Source organism: Corvus moneduloides, chromosome 3 (genome assembly GCF_009650955.1).
Source record: "Corvus moneduloides isolate bCorMon1 chromosome 3, bCorMon1.pri, whole genome shotgun sequence".
NCBI classification, from domain to species: domain Eukaryota; kingdom Metazoa; phylum Chordata; class Aves; order Passeriformes; family Corvidae; genus Corvus; species Corvus moneduloides.
Window position 1 is genome coordinate 63,695,600 of NC_045478.1, and position 16,091 is coordinate 63,711,690.

Sequence of the window (16,091 nt, forward strand, 5' to 3'; positions counted from 1 at the left end):
ACTCACTTGCTAGGCACCAAATAGATTTCAGGGAGAAGCAATGATGTGGCCAGGACTTCCTCCCTGTAGTGAGCATGTCATGAAATCTGATGTGTTCAGGTGGATCCCAGTGTGACTTGGCAGAGCTTTTTGTGATAGGGGATGTGTAAAGCTTCTTCCATTATTGACTGGATCTAGCCATCAGGATGGTGTAAAAGGGCAGTAGCTGCATATTGCTGGTATTATTAGTGTACCTATGCTAACACACTAATTCTTTTACATTTTAATTTTAAAAATTATTATAATGACTCTAATGCTGTCTAATGATCCTTCTCCTTTGACATCAGTCATGGATTGCACATGCAAAAATTGCTTAAAACTTGTGTTTCTATCAAGGTATTACCTGGACAAAGAATGCCTGCCACTAGATCCCTTATTCAAACAAGAATTAAAGATAATGGGCTAAGTTATAGGTTTAATTGGATTTGCCCCATCTCTTCATTTTGGCTGCCAATTTTGTTCCTCTATTATTCTCATCCTTTCTTTGTGTTCAGAGTAGTTTAATCACTGATGGTCAGTCATACTTCTCCCAAAATAATGCTATTTATACTGTACAAGTCAGATAGGAGTCAAAAGTAATTATTACAGTTTCTGTGCTTGCCTAGAAATAGATTCAAACTCAGGTCTGTTCTCTCTCTAGCTGGCCCCAGAATATCCACGCTACCACAGGCATGATGAAGTTTCCCAAATTCTTGTCTCCTGCATTGTGTGGGCCACAAAAAATGTGGGTGTAAGGGAGAAGGGGGAGGGAGGGTTTACTTTATGAAGAAAGAGGATGCTTGGGTCATTCACTCCCAAGCATTTTAAGTAATTGGCTTTAGATTTGTTTTGTTCTGGGGAGATTTTAATTAAGCTTTTTTTTATATGCTGTTTAATAAACATTTGTCCATAAGCGGTATCTTGTGATCCCCATCAGTGAAGCAGGAGGATTAATTTGCATGTTGTTGTTTGTTATTTATTTAAATAGCCACAGCAATTACATGGAATGTTCTGCTAAGGCAGCGGTGATGGGTCTCTGCGCTGAAGAGAACAGCATCCAAACGTTCATGTAGCATTATGATTATTGCTGTATTTTAGGTGGTGATGTTTGGCTGTTTTTTTAAAACAGGTTGGATTGAGGGAATATGGAGGAAAATTCTAACATGAGTAACTGATATGTAAGTTCAGAAGAGGAGCCTGGTAACCTTTTCTAAACCAGTGTCTGAAAGCAGATTGCTTCAGAAAATATTTAAGAAAATGAAGCAGTCTCAGAGCTTTGGCAGTCAAGGTGTTATTGCCTCTTCAGGTTGCTTACGTTTGTTACTTACTATCTTGCAGACCAAAGTTCCATTGTTTTCTCCGGGGACTCGAATTTCTTTTGCAAAGAGGCTAGAACATAGGCATGGCTCTATCAGGGCAGATCAAGGGTTCATGTAGCCCTGTATCCTGCCTCCAGTGGAGGCTTTAATTGGATGCCTGGGGGAGAGTCAGAACAAGGCGAGCATGCGGTACTTCCCTCAATACTCTTCAACCCTCCAGCTATTTTCAGTTCAGGGACTTCCTGAGCCAGATGCGGCTCTGTAAATTTGGTAACCCTCAGAGGATGTCTCTTTTGTGAACTTGTCCAGTCTTTGCTTGAGACCACATAAACTTTCAGCTTTCAAAACATCAGTTTGACAAGGAGTTCTATACATCTGCCACCTCCGTGACTAGAGAACCTGTTTCTCTCTTGTTTTGAAGTTTGCTTCTGCTATTAAATGCATCCTAATTGTTGTTGGACAAGATGCTTTTGTAGCTTTCCATCATACTCCTACTTCCTGGTGTCTCTTCCATGCTCAAAGGATTATAGGTTCTTTGTATGGAAACTGTTCTATACTTGTGATGATTCTTGTTGCATTTTCCTGAACCTTTTTGTCTGACCCTTCCTGGTAATTCCAAGAAGTCAGTAGAGAGGGATTTTCTTTCGCTGTGTTGATGTCTCCTAAATCTCATCTTCATTCTTATCTGTCCTGATTTATCCAGAACAGTCATCAGTGTTATGTAGTCTTAAATTACTCAAATCTCTGACTTTTCTTTCTAAGCCATACTGCAATTCTCACCTACCAAGGCAGTTCCAATTTAGAGGCTGTGGACGGTCATTAGTAATTCAGCTTTTTGAATTTGATTAGACCTCTGGAGTGATACTTTATGGTCCCAAGCCACTTCTGACTGTTCATTTGTCACTTTATTCCATGAAAAGTCCCATTAGATTCAGAGACATTTATCAAGTCCCTCACAAAGGACTCCAGCATGGGAACACCCCAAGATTTTTCCACAGTGCACACTAGAGCCAAAGATTTTGTTAAGCTTCTCTGTGATGGCATTGTGTTCTCTGTATCTCCTTTTATACCTTCATCATCATTCGTCTCTTCAGACTCTGGCAGACCTCCTACTTCTGATGTGTTTGAAGAAACGAATCATGACTCATTTGATTCCCTTTTCTAGCTGTTCCAACAGTTCTTTCTGGCCTGTCTTACTACATTTGAAGTGCCAGAGTTTACAGTCTTTTCTGTTTTCCTCATTTGGACCTGGTGCTGGCTTATTGAAGGGGATGCCTTTTTGCCTCTAGAGAGCTGCACTTTGCCATGCTGGTGTCCCTTTGCTCTTATCAGGTCTTTTCGAATGGGTAGTGAATATTGTTTCTGTGCTTTCCATGTGGTTGTTGTTAAATAGCTTTGATGCTGCCAGTCAGATTTTATTTCTCGTAGCTGTCTGTTAGAGATTCCTTTTAACAAGCTTTCTCATTTTTGTGTAGTTACACTTTTTGAAGTTAAGCACAACAGTAGCACATTCCTTGGGTTTCATTGTTCCTGTAGGGATGCTCAGTTTAACTCTGTTATGGTCACTGATGCACTGTGGTTCTGCAGCTGCAGGATGTAGTAGTAGATGGCTCCTGCTGCTCCTGAGCCAAAGGCAGTGGCTCCTCATGCAGGTTCCCTAACCAGCAGTTCCATGGGACCTTTGACAGTTATCTGATACTTTGGTCTCAGCTTTGTAGTCTGCTTACTAAGTCTGACTGGGAGGGGTTGAAATGTCCCCCTAATCAATCTTGTGGTGTGCCTTTTGCTGATCTTGCTTAGTGTGCTGCTGTCAGCGTAGTCGTAGTTTGGCCATGCATGATGGTTCCAGCACTCACTCTTTTTGATCTCACCAAGCTCCAGACCTCTGCTGCTTGGTGAGGTGGAATTTTATTTTGATTTATTTCTAAATGCTATGTAGTATATAATGTTAGTTTGTTATTAGCTGTCTTCACTCTGAATTTGTATCCTAGGATGATGCCTACTAGTGACTCCACTAATTTTTTCCTTTCTACCGTATTTCTTATATGACTGCTACTAGTGCTTTTGTTCGCAATTTGATGTTCCACTGATCCAGTCCCCCCCTCTTTGTGTGGAAGTCCATGTATTGTTGGAATTTCTTATTGCCACTCTGTTTACTCTGCAGTCACTGCATGTCTATTTTTCATTCTTTGATTCTTCCCAGCATCTTCACTTGATGACCCAGAATCTCCATGTCTTCATTTGACATAGCAATACCATGGTCTTAAACCATGTGTTCTTCTAATCCCCTCTTCATTTTAAAATTTTGTTTTCTTGCGCCTTATGTACCAGTGACCTGGCTTCTGTGTTCAGGTGAACTCCAGCCCTCCTGTACAAGTATCTTTATTCTAGAAATGTTCTGGTTGCTCATGCATCTGGTCTTCAGCTTTGTCACCATCCTGTCAACTGGGCATTCAAGTTCTCTTTTTTTCCTTTTTTCCAGCAGCCTGTATTTTGCTGTCTGTATATCTTTCCTTTTCTTCCCAGTGTAACTGGAACCCAGATGGACCACAACACAGGTTTCTCCTCAGCATTTACTAGGAACCAGTCCAGGCTCTGTGACCTTTGCAGATGATGGGCAAATCACCATGTGGTCTTCTGTCAGATCCCAGACTCCAGCTGTCTGTTTGCCTGATGATATTCCAACACACCCTTTTTAGTTTGCATTATAAAGGCCTCATTTATGCATCATCGTGAAGAGAGTATTTGTCAGAAAGGGTTGCTTTGGTCACAGAAGCATTTAACTGCCTGTGAAATGGTGGGAAAGGAAATGGAAGCGAAGGTAAAGAGCACAAGTGCAGAAGTGGGGTAGTAGAAGAGGTAGGACTGCTAACTTCTGGCAGAAGTAACTGGAGCAGATCAAGTTGTGGTAATAAAAACAGCCTAAGCAGGTGTTTAAATTTGACTTTGTATTATTATTATTACCACCTAGCAAATACTGTTGAATGAATGCAGTAAATTAACTTTAGGTAGAACAGGTATGTGTTTGCTTGTTGAATAAACAGATCTATCGTTGTATCAGAAACTCAGTAGGAACAGTTCAGAGATCAAAGCATTTCAGATGTGCTCAGGTATCTGAGACACTTGCTTAGAGCAGGGATGTGCAGGACCAACAGGAGGTCCGTCCTAGAAGGGAGAAGTCACGTGCTGCATCTGTTATTTTTCTGAAATTATATTACATTCCAGAGTTTGAGGAAAAGCATGGGTACCTAAAATCAGGGAAATCTGGACATGATATCAGGAGTCTGTTGAAAGTGTGCTCTTCCAAATACCTTGAGAAAATGTCAGTGTCTATTGATACAAGGCTTACAGACTAAACTGATGCAGAAAATTCCTCTGACATTGTAATTGACTTGGTTTTGGTTCTAACTTAAATTCTCACTGTGTGTGGGTTCTTAGTATGTGATACATGTTCCAACTGATGTGTAACACATTATTTTGTTCTGTTGTTATTTTTTAAAAAAATATATCTTCGTAGGGGGGAAAAGGCTAAGAGAGATTGAACTTGACAAAACCAAAATCCTGCCAAACCCCAAGGCTTTTGTGTAAGGCTTAAACACAAACACTAAAAACCTGAGGATTGCAGGCAAAACATTAAATAAAAATTAATACCTGATTGCTAAAAAAAAAAAAAAACAACAAACAAAAAAGCATTTCTCTTTCAATGTCTTTTTAAGAGTTGTGCCATTTTTCCGCAATTCAACTTTTGGGTCAGTGCATCAGAATGATTCTTCTGTTGATTTGCCTCAGTAATGTGCCCAGGGAGAGCAAATATCTCAAATAACTGCTTCTGTATTTTAAGACTGGGCATTACAGAATTGTGATGTTCAGAAGCGTAGCATTTTCCTTGGAAGCTCTTCCTGAAAAGAGTAACTATGCAGAGCACTTGGGCTCACTCCTCCTCCTAAGGCAAGAGGATCTAAGGGCTCACAGTAGCTGCTGAGAAAAGGAGTCAGACCACTGGGTCAGGTGTATAGCTGAGGATACCACTTCTGCTGAAGTTGCCATATGGGTGGGACATAGCTTGATTTCATGTCCTCTGCTTCAACTCATGCATTTGCTTTGCTTGGCTCTTCCAACAGATCCCACCTCAGTATGGTCAGCAAGGTGTAAGTGGCTACTGCCAGCAGGGCCAGCAGCCGTACTACAACCAGCAGCCGCAGCCCCAGCACCTGCCGCCCCAGGCACAGTATCTGTCGCAGGCCCAGCAGAGGTACCAGGCTCAGCAGGTAAGCACCGTCCTCCACTACTGACACTCACCCTGCAGCTGGAAGTGTAAAAGTAACCCTTATGCAGAGAACAAAACCCACCCCTCATCTTTTTGAGGGAACAGTGTCAGTTAAATAACAATGATTAAATAATAAATTGAGCAAAATTAAATAAACGCGGAATCAGACCACATCCTTCGGAACGGTGTTTAGGGATATACGCACAAATACATCTGCGCACATTTTCAGACTATTTCATACCAGCTTTGTAGAGTAAAGCCAGTATATTTGCCCCAGCAACTATTAACTGTGCTTTTAAAAACAGGTAACAATTTATTGATGAGATGTTAGTGGATTCTGGAGCTTTTCCTTGCTTTTGTTTTGTTCTTTCCTCACAAGACAGACATTGTTGAGAACTCCTGCATCTAATGTGGTCACTACTGTTTTGGGGTTTTTGTTACTTCATTTGAGGGCAGAGGAGTTCAAGGCATTTTGGAGTTGCTTTGTCAAGGGAGCTTCTTAAAAGATATTTTAAATGGATATTGCAGCTATTAATTTGAATTTTGTCAGTTTGCACATCCAGTTAGTGAAACCGCACAATTCATTATCCATTGCTGGTTTTGAATTGTGCTCTATATATTAAGCATTAAAATTAATTTCAAGTGATTCTGTTTTTAACCAAGATCAGAAGTGGTAATGTATGGGTCTGGTTCCCAGAGCTGGAGAAGCACTTGGATTTTAGATACTGAACAAAACGGATGTGCATAACTGATGCAGCTGAACACGTAGGTTCAGTTTTATCTGCAGTCTCAGCTCTGTTAATCATGGAGAGGTGATCTGGAAATGGAAGGATGAAACTAAAGCATACTCATCATCCTGGGAGATCTAACAAAAGTGAGTTGCTCAAGACTGGATATTAGTGGAAGCACCAGCACTTGCTGCAAGTCAGTGCAGAATTCTGTCAGGCATGGTTGATGAACATTTTGGGATTATGCTGGTGCAATGTAGAAATCTCAGCTTTAAATAAAAACAGTGTGTAAAATAAACTAACAAAAGATGCTGTAAGTGGCAATGATACTGGAGACTCCCCTCCTTTGACTTTAAAATAAAGCTATGATAATTTCACTGTGTAATTACATGTTAATTTCTCTTCATCTACATTTTAAAATTCCATTGAGAATTAACTTTTTTCATTAAAATGCTGGATGGTTTATGAAATAGAATTCTTAATTGTGTCTATGATATTCTTGTAAATGTCACCACATTCCATCTTTTGGATTATATGTAACTGCAACTTTAAAGATTGCAGTTGTGTCTTTAAATTTAATTTTCTTTTTTTACTTTGCCATTAAATGCTTGATTTCTGTATGACTTGAAAATACTGTTCATAAGCATCTTGGTAAAGTCTCAGCAGATCAAGTCCTAGTAATACAGCCTATAAGATAGGAGAAACACAGCTGCTCCAATGTCTACATATCACAGTGTGTGAAATTGAAATGGGTTTTTTGCTGCCTTGGACACCTTGTCATGTTTTAAATATACTGTCAGTTGAACGGATTGAATATTTTGGTTTAAAAAACACACAAAGCATACCAACTTTATAGGCCTTCAGAGTAAAAAGGTACTGATTTATCTGTTGATAGGTGTTCCAATTACATCATTTGCTATCATAGCTGGGAAAGCGAAGGTTTGTGCAGTGAAGTGAGAGGTATCATAGGAAGGATGAAGGCAAAATTAGAGTAAAGCCCTCCATATATTTTGAGCTTCAGAGAACTAGGGTAAAGAGAAAGGCATGGGCAGATTCACAGGTAAAAGATACCAGCCTTGATGTAGCCAAATTTCTTTTCTGAGGATTTGAGGGAACATTGAAAGACAGTCTAAATCCAGGCTCCGAGGGTGATACAGGTATCTGAAGGTCAGTAGGCATTTTTTGCCTCAATCTGCAAGTTGAGATGATGCATGAGGTCCTCACCAGTATAGCCTTGCAGTTGGTAGTCCTTATTGTGAGAATTTCACCTGAATTCTTGATGGTTTGTGAATGACTGTTCTTCAGTAGTGGTCAGCCTCTTAAGTTTTCAACTCTGATCCCCTTTGAATTATATGATAATTTCACTGTGTAATTGGAGTATTTGTGTGGAGATGGGACTATTTTCTATAAATAATGAGTAGTCCTAAAACACCTTGGGGCTTGCTTCTTTCCCGATCTCCAGATTGGTTCCATGGCTGCTCTTCCCCGTCTCAAGAAGAATCATCAGATGAACGCTTCTTCTCTCATGTTTCTCTGTAAAACCTCACCACTGTGTACTTCCCCATTCTTTGAGAACTGCTCATCTAGAAAACAATTCCTAACACAAGAATTTGAAGTCTGTATTTCTGACACTTCAGCAAAAGTGTTCTTTCTCTGCTGATAATGCATAGTAGAACTACCATCAAGTGGTAACTGGTGTGGAATACAAAAATTAATACTAAACAAAAAACCAGAAAAGTTGGGAGCATGTGTCAAATTCTGCTGCTGACAGAAAAAAACTACAAACTGTGCTTACTTAAGCATGCATATCCCTGCTTATATGAGACGGAGTACCTTTGAAAAATAAAGAATTATAATTTATTTGATTAAAATTTTAGCAAGAGGACTAGGAGTAGGTACTTGTATAGTTTTAGGAGAGGTACCAGGTGGGGGAATGTGGGTGAAAACAGAGCCACACTCATCTCAGGGGCACAATGGAAAGACAAGAAGCAGTAGGGACACACTGGGAAGAAGGAAGTTGTAACTCTGTAAAAGAAAAACAAACAAACAAACTCAAAAATTATAAAACCCACAAAATTCCAGAGAGACTGGAATCTCCCATCTTTAGAAATTCAGTTAGACAAAGTCCCCAAGCACCCTGTTCATGCTAGGCTTGCTTTGAACTGGAGGTTTGACTATATGACGTCTCTCTGAAGGTCTCTTCGAATATATGTTGTCTTGCTGTGACTTAATACTGGCTTTACATATTCTAAATACAATTTTAAAATAAACTACAGAATCATATATTACCTGTTGCACCAGCTGGTGTACCTTTCTTATTTGTGCTCCTAAAAATATCAGTACATCCTGTTTATATAATCCTGTCAATTAGAAAGCTGAGGTAGTTTCAGTCATACAATCTGTCATCCTTTCTGTCTGTCATCCTTAGTTTTGCTCTTTCTTTTCAGCTTGCAAATGAATTTCCTTCATGTTTTCTATATTCTTCATTAACCATCTCTTTTTCTTTCTGTATTGATTTTGTGATGGGAGTGTGATTGAATTGGTTTACTTCAGGATGGAGAAGAGAAATGCCAGATTGGGGAAAGAAGGCTTCTCTAATTTGTCTTCTTTTCCTGACTGTATTTTTTTTATTCCCCTCGTATACTTACGTCTATCTACTTGTTTTGGAGATTACAAAGCCGAAAATAGTGTTTATTCTGGCTGGATGATGGATTTTTTCTTGCCACTGGTTTCCTTTTATGTAAAACCCTGTAGTGTGATGATCTGGGTATTCTGTTATGGGGACAAAACTGATGCGAAATTTCTTGCAGATGATGTTTTATTTTTGCTCTTTTAAACAGAATGTGAGTGAGCTCCTGAGGTCAGGTATAACTGTGTTGTGTCTTAGAATTGGTGCTCATCTTCGTTTCACACATACTGTGGAAGTGTGAAGCCATTGCTGTTTTTTCTTGACTCACTTGAATTCAATATGCAATCTTGTCTAATAAAAGTAAACAGATAAAACAATTTCTGGGACTGTTCCAGTGACTTGTGACTTTCATTCTTCTAGTAAGCATAGAGGGGAAGGAGGAGAATGGAATTTATTTGAATGTTTGAACTGTTGTTTAGATCTTTGTTAAATTGATTGCATGGTAGGCAGAAAGGGAGTTTCATAAGAGGTGATTTGATAGTAATACTAGCACAGTTTACTATAGAACCAAATTGTAAGCCAGCATCACTTATCCCCTCTTCGTATCAGGAGCCTGCTGTGTAAAAACCATTAAAGGAAGAGCTTTGTTTTAAGCAAATTTATTTCAGTAGCAGATTCATTGATCATTAAATATTGCCAGTAGATGTAGGTCCTGCCTTGGATTTTTTTTTTCTTTAACTTCTTTTTACCTTTACTGCTCTTTAAAAGAAAAAAAAGAAAGATGTGCTACACTGCTATAGTGTTGCCCTTGGCAGGGTTTTTCATCTTGAAATGGCATATAAATGAATAAATGCTTCGGTTGTTTTTGCAGTTTTAAATCTTTTGCCATAAGTAGAAGTGATATTTTGCTCAAGAATGTCATGTAATTGCAAACTTAAACTGTCATCATTAAACATTATTTTGTTAAGATAGTGTGATGTATATTTTTGGTTATTATGCTTTCCAACTGGCTTGTAAACAGCCATGTTTATATATTTCTTTGCTTTATGTAGCATGTGTTCATATGTATCAAGATAGAATCGTGCCTTTAAGCTTTATTGTGTTATTTTATGAATTGGGACCATATCAAATTTTGACAGATGAAATGGATCTGCAAAATAGTTATGGTCTCACTTTTAGTTAAACAAAAATAGTGATTTTGTTCTATACCTATTGCTGTTACCCTGAATGAAGCCATCCTTTGTTTTATACCTTCATGGAAGCTTTCTGCTTGCAATTTTCCAGAATAGAACGCTGATCCCTTTTCTCACGTACAGGCGTAAGATTAAATGGGAAAAAAGTGTGGCAAGTCCTTGAGGTGGGGCATGCATGTGCCCTTTTCTGGGGCATTGGTCCTTACGGTTAACTGTGTGCACAAAGAGCTTGTGTGTGTTTGTACGTCATTTTGTTGTAGTTACTATGGGATTTTTTAAGTAGTTGAGGCTCACTCTTTAGTCTTCTTTTACTTAAAAGGAGAAAATGTTTTATAAACAAGCAAACAAACAGCACTCTCTCACCATCTCACAGGTTTTAAATGTTCTAAAAGCTGGCCAAGATCTTGTTTGCCCCTCAGAGTAATATACCTTACCTACTGATCTTGGCAAGATTTCTTCCCTGTGCAAACTGTATAGGACAAATAAAGAGCAGATTAACCAGTGGAAGTTTTTTTTCCAAGACTGGGCCAGGGGGACAAACGCAGTTTGGGCCAGTAGGAATTTGGGAATTGTTTTGGTAGTCCCAGGTAGAAAGGCACGTGAAGCAGGATGGCAGTGTACATGAGAAGATGGGAAGCATCTCTGGTGACACCTTGGTTAGTCTCTCCAGGTAGAGGGTTGGGGACCACTGATGCTTCCATAAGGGGCTGCAGCTTCTCTCTATTTCCCTGAACTGGGATCAGTGGTTGGAATTAGTCTCAGTTGCAAGCCTGAGATGATGATGATGATGAGAACGTTCTTTAGCAGACATCTGTTTCTGGTGTTGAGTCAGTGCAAGGTAGGACAGATAAAACATTTCCTGATTTGAAACAGTCTTTGAAAATGTGAACAAAATGTGAAACTAATTAATCTGTTTTCATGTCCAATCTGTATGACTGTCATGAAAACAGAACAAATTGTATTGTGGCAAAATGCACCAAATTATTAAAGTGATTTTGGTACAATGAAGATGAAGTATTGTTTTTAAATTCAATGTGAGCTCCTAAAGTTCTTTAAACAGTATAATAAGCAATATGTTAATTAACACTGTCAAGCTGTTTTGGGGTGTAACTGTACAAAAATAGTATTGTAAGTTAAGAGTAACTGTTGCACATGCAAATACCAAATTCACTAGTAAGTAATACAGACAGTCCTCAGTGAGTCCAAATTTGTATACCTCAATGCAATTACTCTTTATAATAAAATCTTCACTTTTAAGCTACTAGAAATTGGCACAGAATTAGCAGTCGACTGTACTGTAGTTTAGTCTGAAATCCTTCAGAATTTAATTTAAATTTGTTTTAAGGAGTAACATACAGCTGCTCCTGTCTTAAAGTCGTAATAAAAATCATTTGTCCTTCTGTCCTTTTTTAACTTTTGTGTCTGTAATCATCTACCATTAGATGAGTGGTTGCACTTAATATTTGTTGGGTGATGAACCACAGGAAATCTGGGAAAGAACAAGTTTGTATGTTAATCTGACATTTGCTGCCAGGCATATAGGAAAGTATTCTTTGTGGAAGTTGGCTATTACAGTTATATGGGAACTCATAATCAAATTTAATGTTCAGAAGAGATAGTTCCCTGCTGTCAGCAGCAGTGGCTGACACCACTGCTTGTTGTGTGCCATAAATCCTTCATGGCTTTCGTCATTGCAGCAACAGAGATGCCTAGTGCTCAGTGTGCACTCACTCCACTCTGAAATGCTGGACTTGTTTTTAGCTTAGGAGCAATTATATTCTTTCCAGAGTGGAGAGGTACAAGGGACAAGTGATTCCTGTAAAACATTTAATCCCAGATCCATGGCACTAAACTCATGCAGATACACATACTTTGCCAGCTTTTTCAGCCTCTCTTCTGGGGGAGCTGAAATTAGAGACAAGGATCACCAACAGTATTACTTTATATGAAGGCATTGGTTTTGGTATGGTGAACCTTCTGCTGCCAATGTGTTTCAGAGAGGTCGGATAGATACCAAAAGGGAGAGTGCAATATTGACTTCTTGCATCTGTAGTAGAGCTTGACTGGACTTGGGGGAAGCAGGTTAGAGGGAGCAGGCTTTCAGCAAGTGGCTTCCAAACTTACACACCACAGCTTAAATCCTAGCTTCTAGACAAGCCACCAGTGACCAGCACCTGCTGAACACTGAAGTGATTTAAGAACTGTTGAAATATGAACCATATTGAACTTGTACATAAAACTGATTTATCCTTTTTGAGCCTTTCTTAAGCACATGATATTTTCAAGAAGGACAAGAGAGATTTGAACCTTTGTAGGTTCAATGAGTACTTAAGTGATTGAAATCTTTGCCAGTTAGATCTCTGCTTTTATAAAGTCTTAGTTCATAATCATGATGCTGCTATGATAGCAAATAAGTGTTAAGCATAAGGCTATTTATGTGGTTGAGGTTATTTAACTCAGCTTGGAAGTTCAGTGAAACTGTGACTCCTCTGCTGCATCTTCTCCCAGTAGTGGGAATGGTTGATTATTGTCCTTTTGGGAACTGCTCTGTTTGCTCATCATTGCTTATATCATTCCAGGAAATTTGTCAAACCTCTCTCTTTTTTTTCCTCAGCTATTTCTCTCTGTATTTGTAAGATTATAATAAGTGCTACCTTGTCAGACCTGGCAAATAATCATCCAGAGCCAAGTAGCTAGAAGGAATAGAGTCAGGCAGAAAAAGAAAGTATAATTGTCTGTGAACTCACACCTGAGCATAAATACAAAATTGAGGGCATAGCACAGAGCAGCAGTCACAGCAGCACAGGTTTGTTTTTGCTGAAGGCTTGTTGGCCAAACTCAAAAATCTGCATTCAGATTCAGGGAAGACTTTCTTGGCCCTGTTATTTTGAAGAGGGTGTTTACAGACATTGATCAATTCAGGCAAATAAAAATCCAACTCCAGTCTGCTAGGCCTGAAGCTGTTAAAGTTAGCATGTATAACTACCCCTTACACATTGCTGTCTTTGTAGTAACTTGGATTTGTTAAGTGATACTACTGGGAAAGGAGAAGTACTTTATCTTGCAAAGTGGTACTACTATTCATGTATAAAATGTAACAAGCTTATTTATACTTCTGTTTTATAATCTTCCAAAGGATTGTCAGTGAAAGTATTTGTTTGCCTCTGAGCTGTCTCAACAACTGAACAGCACCTTCAGTTTAAAGTTCCCTCATTGTAGTTAAACATTTTCTCAGTATATATGGGTTTTTGCTGTCTTCATCGCTTAATGGTTTTCTGCCGAAAGCAGGCTTTTCCACTTGAAGGAGGAATTCTGAAGGTCAGCTTTCTTCTCTTGTGAAACCAGCAAGTGCACCTTTTGAGGCAGCTGCTGCTGATGGGGGTTTGATGATACCCAGCCGGAGAGTCAGAGGGGATAGGTCAGAGCACACTGCAAACCTGTTTGGCAGGAATGTTCATGACCACCTGAATCCTGCTGGTTTTTAATTTTTATTCCCATGTTTTTGGTATCATTCTGTGCCTGGTAGACATATTGCAGCTTTTGTACTTGAAAGATACACAATGCTGAAAAGTCTGAGTCTTGATTTTTTTCATGTACTAAAATGAAGTTAGCATACAACATCATAAAGAAACTCTGACAATAAAAGCCTCCTTTCAGCTAAATTGGAAAGAGAGAAAATTTAATCTCCTAGGAAGAGGAAGGTCCTGTTTTGCTCCTTTATTTTTAAGTGGTCAGTTACTTACATGCAATCAGTTTGTAGATTTAGTGGGCAGTGTCCTATGTCCATAACAAAAATCTTCTCAAACTAGTCTAGTCCAAAAAGTGGGGGTGCTGAATCATTTGTTCAAACTGAAAACTTCAGTATTTATAAGGAAATAATTCTAAAAGGAAACATTTTTCAGCTCAACTACAAAAACTATGTAAAATCTATCATGGATTTAGTATGCTATGCTTAGAGAAAAGTCTTTCTAATGAGCTTAGAAACACAGTAAGATACACGTGTCCAAATGTATTTCTTAAAGTTCTCAAATCAGTGGTTTGGCTTTGATCCACAAAGTATTATTGTTGTTGTTGTTATGACGGTGATATTATTTGAAGTTTCTAAGTTCTGATATCTCCCAGTATTTAAATTACAGAAGGTTAATTAAAGCAGTTCTTTATTTTGCAACTGCTTTGGAATATTAACCTCACAAAGCCTGCATTAAATCAGTGAAGTGACAGAATTGCATTTGCTTTATAAAATAACTACAAGAGCAAAGAAAAACCATTTATAGTTCAGTGCTATTAATTGCTTGGCATTTAGATATTAGCATAGGAGTCAATTAATTAACTTGATAGTAAAACTACTGGAATGCAGGCTGATAAAAACTATTTTGTTGTAGGAGATTAGTGATCATAACTATTGTTGCTCCCCTTACCACTCTCCTTACTACTCATTGAGAGTTTTCTTTTAATGTTACTCTGAGAGCTAAATTAATATCCCAGAAATAATTTTATCCATACCTTTGAAATTTAGCAGTAAGTTAAACAGAATAGTGAGTTTATCAAAAGATACCTGATCATATAATTGTCATTTATTTTATGATCCACTAATCTGATGGCTGTTCATTGACAAAAGTTGTCTATGCAAATGTTTTAAAATATAAAGGCACAAATGCTGTTCTAAGAAAAATTCTAAAATGCAAATAGAATAGCATTCTGAATTAAATTATCATGTTGTAAAGTCTAAAAACTACTCATAAATCTAAGTGGTAGGATTTTTTTTTTACTGTTTGTTTTGTTTGGCTTGGTTTTTTAGTTCTGCATGAGCAGTATATATTCCAAATTTCAGTGGTCTTGTAAATTGCACCTCATGGCCAGTTGCAATATAGCAGTATTCTCTTATGGCCTTTAAATTAACACACATTATTTTCCTCAGAGGTAGGGAAAATAAGTTTGTTAATATTCCTGGCCTAAAATTTACCGCTGCCTTTTTTTGGCTGCACGCATTTTCTTTAATAATTGAAGCTGTTCAGTATATATATATTCAGTTTTATTTTCTGTATTTTGCATTGGGATTTTGTTGTTGAGACAATGTATCATCTGAGTATTGACCAGCATATATTTCATATGCATTCATTATCCTTTCCATTGTTTCCCTTCTGCTGACGCTTTTTCCTACTGTAGTAGGATTTCAAGTAGATTTTGGAGCATGCAGCTGAATTGTTACAGGGTGTTCTAGTTGTTGCAATCAGATAGGTACAACAAAGAATGAAATAGCAAATCAAAATAAATAAGATACCACTTAATAAACAAGTTTACATGTTGACAAAACTACTTGGTGTTTATGTTGCGGGAGATAGTAGAACAACTGTTGGTCTTGGTGAGCTGTCCCTCAATAAATCAAGCTCTGGAAGAGCACAGCCTCTCTCTTTGTGTTTTCCTCATGCTTATCCCTGACTGCCAAGAAGCTATCTTCCACACGCATGTTTTTAGGTAGAAAGCTAAATAACCAGCTATAACTAGTCTGGGGTTTGGGTCTCTGCCTACAGAATTCATGAAGATTGTTCTCCTTCACCCTCACAAAAAAGGAGAGGATTATTGTTGCTTTGTTACCTAGTAATCCTTTACCAACTTTTAATGAATGTCGCTGTTTTTACATTGCTGTATTAAAGAGTCAGTGGTCCAGTGTTAGAGTTTGAAGTTTTCACCACTTCTTTCATTTGTCCACCACCTTCTTACTCCCTCCTCCTGCCACTCCCAGCACCAGCACAGTTGGGAATATTTTCTTTTGAGAAATTGTGGTTGTGGTGATGGTGGTGAAGACTTTTCTATCTCAAAAGAATAAATAAATAGTTTACTGCTTTTGATTTAAACTTTTGTATTGTTCAGTCCATTGAATTGCTTTTACTTGTGGGTGCTTGCTTTTGGAAATTACTGTTCTTTTCCCACTCCTTG

The 16,091-nt window shown here is 38.3% G+C and overlaps 1 protein-coding gene across 11 annotated transcripts in view; it reads left to right on the top strand.

The window, feature by feature from the left end:
* The window catches only part of ARID1B (AT-rich interaction domain 1B), a 329,572-nt gene that overhangs the window by 75,826 nt on the left and 237,655 nt on the right, over window positions 1-16,091 (top strand). For all 11 annotated transcript variants that reach the window (XM_032101926.1, XM_032101923.1, XM_032101928.1 and 8 more), the window contains exon 4: window positions 5,459-5,605. In XM_032101926.1, coding sequence (XP_031957817.1) covers window positions 5,459-5,605 — 147 coding nt within the window. The remainder of the gene's footprint in view (window positions 1-5,458; window positions 5,606-16,091) is intronic.